Raw genomic sequence first — 6,651 nt, 5'->3', positions numbered from 1 at the left:
TCTCCTCTCTTCTTCCTTTCCTTTCCTTTTCTTTCTTTTCTTTTTCTTTCCTTTCCTTTCCTTCCTTTGTCGTCCCTTCTTCCTTTCCTTTGTCTTCTCCTTTCATTCTCCTCTCTTCTTCTTTTTCTTTCTTTTCCTTTCCTTTCCTTTCCTTTCCTTCTTTTGTCCTCCCTTCTTCCTTTCCTTTCTCTTCTCCTTTCCTTTCATTCTCCTCCCTTCTTCCTTTCGTTTCGTTTCCTTTCCTTTCCTTTCCTTTCCTTTGTCTTCTCCTTTCATTCTCCTCTCTTCTTTTTTTCCTTTCTTTTCTTTTTCTTTCCTTTCCTTTCCTTCCTTTGTCCTCCATTCTTCCTTTCCTTTGTCTTCTCCTTTCCTTTCCTTTGTCTTCTCCTTTCATTCTCCTCTCTTCTTCCTTTCCTTTCTTTTTCTTTCTTTTCCTTTCCTTTCCTTTCCTTTCCTTTCCTTCTTTTGTCCTCCCTTCTTCCTTTCCTTTCTCTTCTCCTTTCCTTTCATTCTCCTCCCTTCTTCCTTTCGTTTCGTGTCGTTTCCTTTCCTTTCCTTTCCTTTGTCTTCTCCTTTCATTCTCCTCTCTTCTTTTTTTCCTTTCTTTTCTTTTTCTTTCCTTTCCTTTCCTTCCTTTGTCCTCCATTCTTCCTTTCCTTTGACTTCTCCTTTCATTCTCCTCTTTTCTTCCTTTCCTTTCCTTTCACTTTCTTTCCTTTCCTTTCCTTTCCTTTATCCTCCCTTCTTCCCCTTGTGTGTGTGTGTGTGTGTGTGTGTGTGTGTGTCTGTGTGTGTGTGTGTGTGTGTGTGTGTGTGTCCAGGTGTGTCGGCAGGTGAGCGGCGTGCGTCTGACCAGCTGTAAGAGCGCTAAGGACCGCACGGCGATGTCTGTGACTCTGGAGCAGTGTGTGTTACTGAGAGAGAGACACACACTCAGCAACACACACTTCAGCACCGCACTGGACTGTATGAGGAGGTACACACACACACACACACACACACACACACACACATTCCCTTCCTTCATTATCTCCTCTGTCATCTCCTTCCCTTCTTTCCTTTGTTGTCTCTTTCCCTTCTTCCTTTCCTCTCTCGTCTCCTTTCCTTCCTTCTTTTCCTTTCCTCTGTTATCTCCTTTCCTTCCCTCCTTCCTTTCCTCAGTCGTCTCCTTCTGTCCTTTCTTTCCTTCCTTGTCTCCTTCCCTTCTTCCTTTCCTTCCTACCTCCTTTCCTTTCATTTATGGTCTCCTTTCCTTCCTTATTTCCTTTCCTCTGTCATCTCCTTCACTTCTTTCCTTTCTTAAGTCTCCTTTCCTTCCATCCTTTTTTCCTTTCCTTCCTCCTTTCCTGTCCTTTATGGTCTCCTTTTCTTCCTTATTTCCTTTCCTCTGTCATCTCCTTCACTTCTTTCCTTTCCTGAGTCTCCTCTCCTTCCATCCTTTTTTCCTTTCCTTCCTCCATTCCTTTCCTAAGTCTACTTTCCTTCCTTCCTTTTTTCCTTTCCTTCCTCCTTTCCTTTCATTTATGGTCTCCTTTCCTTCCTTATTTCCTCTCCTCTGTCATCTCCTTCACTTCTTTCCTTTCCTAAGTCTCCTTTCCTTCCATCCTTTTTTCCTTTCCTTCCTCCTTTCCTGTCCTTTATGGTCTCCTTTCCTTCCTTATTTCCTTTCCTCTGTCATCTCCTTCACTTCTTTCCTTTCCTAAGTCTCCTTTCCTTCCATCCTTTTTTCCTTTCCTTCCTCCTTTCCTGTCCTTTATGGTCTCCTTTCCTTCCATATTTCCTCTCCTCTGTCATCTCCTTCACTTCTTTCCTTTCCTTAGTCTTATTTTTACGTTTCAGAACATTTTTTCAGTTTTTAACTTTTCTTTGTGTTTCTTTTTTTCCTCTTCTTATTTCCATCTTTCTATATTTCTTGTTTCCTTTCTGTCTTCTGGATCTCTACCACACACACACACACACACACACACACACACACACACACCCCCCCCCCCCCCCCCAGGTCCCGTCGGTCCTGGGGCCAGGTGCTGGGCTGTTACTCAGACCAGGTGGGGGTCCAGCAGCAGCAGGTCTGGGGCCCGGTGGGGGTCCAGGTGGGGGTCCAGGTGGGGGTCTGGGGCCCGGAGGACCTGCTGCTGGCTCCTAAAGCTCCCAGACGTCACCTCTACCCGGTGGCCTTCCTCCTGGTCTCCTCCCACCTCCTGGTGCTCTGGCTCATCCTCAGCCTGGTCATCCTGCTGGCCACATACCAGTAGACACACTGGGAGCACTGGGAACACTGGGAACACTGGGAACACTGGGAGCACTGGGAACACTGGGAACACTGGGAACACTGGGAACACTGGGAGCACTGGGAACACTGGGAACACTGGGAACACTGGGAACACTGGGAGCACTGGGAACACTGGGAGCACTGGGAACACTGGGAACACTGGGAGCACTGGGAACACTGGGAACACTGGGAACACTGGGAACTCCAGGACTGGAACCATTATTTTTAACGAGAAGAAAACATTTTCTGACTTTCTCTGAAACTTGAAACTCTGAAAAGCCGGAGAACTAAACAGTTAAGAAACTTGATTATTGTTTGAAATAAGGAAAAAAAAAACACATATGAGGTAAAAAAAAAAACCTTCATTATTCTCTGAGATTATAATAAAAAATTTACGAGAAAAAAATTGATTATCATTTGGGATTTAAGGTGTAAATTTAAAAACTTTATTATTCTCCCAGATTAGGAATTAGGAATAAAATGTAAAATTTACAAGATTTTTTTTAATTATTATTTGTGATTAAAGGTGTAAATTTAAAAGTGAAAAGAAATTTAGATTTAAATAAATAATAAATTTAGAAGAAAAAAGATTTTATTATTCTATGAGATAAAGATGACATATTTCTGAGAAAAATATAAATTTAATAATGTAAAAATAAAAAACAACTTGATTGTTGTTCGAGATGGAAGTGGTGGAGATGGAGATGGTCTCCTTTCCTCTGTCATCTCCTTCACTTCTTTCCTTTCCTAAGTCTCCTTTCCGTCCATCCTTTTTTCCTTTCCTTCCTCCTTTCCTTTCCTTTATGGTCTCCTTTCCTTCCTTATTTCCTTTCCTCTGTCATCTCCTTCACTTCTTTCCTTTCCTAAGTCTCCTTTCCGTCCATCCTTTTTTCCTTTCCTTCCTCCTTTCCTTTCATTTATGGTCTCCTTTCCTTCCTTATTTCCTTTCCTCTGTCATCTCCTTCACTTCTTTCCTTTCCTAAGTCTCCTTTCCGTCCATCCTTTTTTTCCTTTCCTTCCTCCTTTCCTTTCATTTATGGTCTCCTTTCCTTCCTTATTTCCTTTCCTCTGTCATCTCCTTCACTTCTTTCATTTCCTAAGTCTCCTTTCCGTCCATCCTTTTTTCCTTTCCTTCCTCCTTTCCTTTTCTTTATGGTCTCCTTTCCTTCCTTATTTCCTTTCCCCTGTCATCTCCTTCACTTCTTTTCTTTCCTAAGTCTACTTTCCTTCCTTCATTTTTTCCTTCCTTCCTTTTTTCCTTTCCTTCCTCCTTTCCTGTCCTTTATGGTCTCCTTTCCTTCCTTATGTCCTTTCCTGTGTCATCTCCTTCACTTCTTTCCTTTCCTAAATCTCCTTTCCTTCCATCCTTTTTCCTTTCTTTCCTCCTTTCCTTTCATTTATGGTCTCCTTTCCTTCCTTATTTCCTTTCCTCTGTCATCTCCTTCACTTCTTTCCTTTCCTAAGTCTCCTTTCCTTCCTTCCTTTTTTCCTTTCCTTCCTCCTTTCCTTTCATTTATGGTCTCCTTTCTTTCCTTATTTCCTTTCCTCTGTCATCTTTCCTTCCTCCTTTCCTTTCCTAAGTCTACTTTCCTTCCTTCATTTTTTCCTTTCCTTCCTCCTTTCCTTCCTTATTTCCTTTCCTCTGTCATCTCCTTCACTTCTTTCATTTCCTAAGTCTCCTTTCCTTCCATCCTTTTTTCCTTTCCTTCCTCCTTTCCTTTTCTTTATGGTCTCCTTTCCTTCCTTATTCCCTTTCCTCTGTCATCTCCTTCACTTCTTTCCTTTCCTAAGTCTCCTTTCCTAAAAATTAAAGGTGTAAATTTAAAAGTGTAAAGAAATTTAGATTTAAAGAAATAATAAATTTAGAAGAAAAAAGATGTTATTATTATCTGAGATAAAGATAACATATTCCTGAGAAAAATATCAATTTAATAATGTAAAAATAAAAAAAAACTTGATTGTTGTTCGAGATGGAAGTCAAATTTACAAAGAAGTGTGTGTCTGTGTGTGTGTGTGTGTGTGTGTGTGTGTGTGTGTGTGTGTGTGTGTGTGTGTGTGTGTGTGTGTGTAGGGACGGCTGCAGGCTGGAGAACGTGCAGAAGAACGTGGGCAGCAGGAAGTTCGCCTTCAGCAGCGTTCAGCTTCTCACCTTCCCCAAACTGTACCGACCTCCAGACGGAAGCTTCGGATGACCAACTTTTATTTTATTTATCTACAAAAGTTTTTTTATCTTGTTTTATCCTGTAAAGTGTGTAGAGTTCTATACGTTTGTACATTTAATTTTTATGTTTGTAATGTTCGGCTGCAAGTGTTTGTTTATAAACACGATTCTGCAATAAATTAATACTTGATTTCATTTTCTTTTTTTCTTTTATTTTGAAATATTTTTTATTGCATTTTCCAACATAAACAAAAACAACAAACAACAACAAACAACACACTGTGGCCACAGAAAACAAATAAACAATTCCTTATTACGTAATACAGACAATACACATCTGGAAAAAAAGAAGTGAAGAGTCGTTAAAAATAAAAAAAAACACACACACACACACATTCCCTTCCTTCCTTATCTCCTCTGTCGTCTCCTTCCCTTCTTTCCTTTCCTTTATGGTCTCCTTTCCTTCCTTTCCTCAGTCGTCTCCTTCCCTCCTTTCTTTCCTTTGTTGTCTCCTTCCCTTCTTCCTTTCCTTCCTACCTCCTTTCCTTTCCTTTGTGATCTCCTTCCCTTCCTTCTTTCCTTTCCTCTGTCATCTCCTTCACTTCTTTCCTTTCCTAAGTTTCCTTTCCTTACATCCTTTTTTCCTTTCCTTCCTCCTTTCCTTTCCTAAGTCTTCTTTCCTTCCTTCATTTTTTCCTTCCTTCCTTTTTTCCTTTCCTTCCTCCTTTCCTTTCATTTATGGTCTCCTTTCCTTCCTTATTTCCTTTCCTCTGTCATCTCCTTCACTTCTTTCCTTTCCTAAGTCTCCTTTCCTTCCATCCTTTTTTCCTTTCCTTCCTCCGTCAAATTTACAAAGAAGTGTGTGTGTGTTTGTGTAAACTGTAAAAATAAAAAATAAAAGAAAACAATTTTCCCAAAAATCTCAATTTCCATTTTGAGAGAAAGCAATTTTTTTTGATAATTAAAAATAATAAGTAAATTAATGTCCTTCCATCAGTTAGCCAGTTTCCCTCATTGCCATCTATGCTCCCTTTTAATACAGTAGTTGTGAGTCATTTACCAGCGTTTGATTTCATTTTCTGTTGAATATTATATTCATTTAAATGGATTTACTAACTTCTAATTAAACACACTTTGTTTAAGAATTCACACATCATAATAATATTTATTTACATTTTAAAACTACATTTTGTTACACCTCAACAACTCTCACGACAGAGAAATACAGGAGACACATTCAGGTTCTTTTTATTTTATTATAGTGTATATTATAATATTATAATTTATAATATTTGTATTCAATTGCAGACATTTGTAATAAATTATTTTATTAATTTATTTTAATTTAATTTTCCATTTTTTTTTCTAAATAAATGATTTTATTAATTTATTTTAATTTAATTTTCCATTTTTTAACTCTGATTTAGGACCCCACAAAAACAAAATAATTTTATTAAAATATAAATAATTTTTAAATACAATTGAAAATAAATTGTAATGAATAGATAAAGAAACAGACATTTACAAAGGGTTTTTTTGGGGGGGATTATAAAAATAAATTATTTTTTTTAAAAACATGAAAGTGATTATTACTTCTAAAAATGAAATAAATAGTTTGTTTGAACTGGAAATGTAAACGCCATGAACAAAAAAAAAGTCATTAAAAAAGATGAAAAACCAAGAAAAAACAAAACTAAAATTTTGTAATGCCTGTTATTTTTTAATTACATTTTTTTTTTTTAAACTTGCTGTATCCATAGAAGTCACATAAAATAATTGATTAAATGTAATTCAAGTGACGTCATGAATGCAGGACTTTTACACAAAATGCAGTATTTTTAGACTGTGGTATTTGTACTTTAACTTCAGTAAATATCAGAGTATCAGAGTGTTTTTGTTTTGTTTTGGTGTTAGCTGCAGTGTCGCTCCGGGCCGCTGGGCGGCGCTGCTCGGCTCCACTGCGCAGACTCAGCAGCGTCAAATACACGCATTCACACCGGAAACACGGTGCCCTGCCCTTCAGAATAAAAAGTTCAACCATTACGCCTCTCTAAGGGCAATTCAATTTTTTAAAAATATAATATACTTATTAAAAACTGTGCATCCAGCATAAAAACAACCACAAAAACTAAAATATATTTCCTTTAATCATTGAATATACAAAGTAAAATATATAAAAAATAAAATAAATAATACAAATATTTTTTGCTGTTTTTTTTCC

General features: G+C 37.8%; 1 protein-coding gene across 4 annotated transcripts in view; it reads left to right on the top strand.

Annotated features, from left to right (window-relative positions):
* Nucleotides 1–4,625, top strand: part of LOC131990039 (type II inositol 3,4-bisphosphate 4-phosphatase-like) — a 40,340-nt gene extending 35,715 nt beyond the window's left edge. For all 4 annotated transcript variants that reach the window (XM_059355423.1, XM_059355422.1, XM_059355421.1 and 1 more), the window contains 2 exons: nt 822–976; nt 4,341–4,625. In XM_059355423.1, the coding sequence (XP_059211406.1) occupies nt 822–976; nt 4,341–4,461 (276 nt within the window). In that variant the 3' untranslated portion in view covers nt 4,462–4,625. The remainder of the gene's footprint in view (nt 1–821; nt 977–4,340) is intronic.
* Nucleotides 4,626–6,651: the final 2,026 nt, after the last annotated feature.

This window comes from Centropristis striata, chromosome 17 (assembly GCF_030273125.1).
Source record: "Centropristis striata isolate RG_2023a ecotype Rhode Island chromosome 17, C.striata_1.0, whole genome shotgun sequence".
NCBI lineage: Eukaryota > Metazoa > Chordata > Actinopteri > Perciformes > Serranidae > Centropristis > Centropristis striata.
Note: the sequence above shows the minus strand (reverse complement) of the source record. Positions and strands in the feature narration are given on the sequence as shown.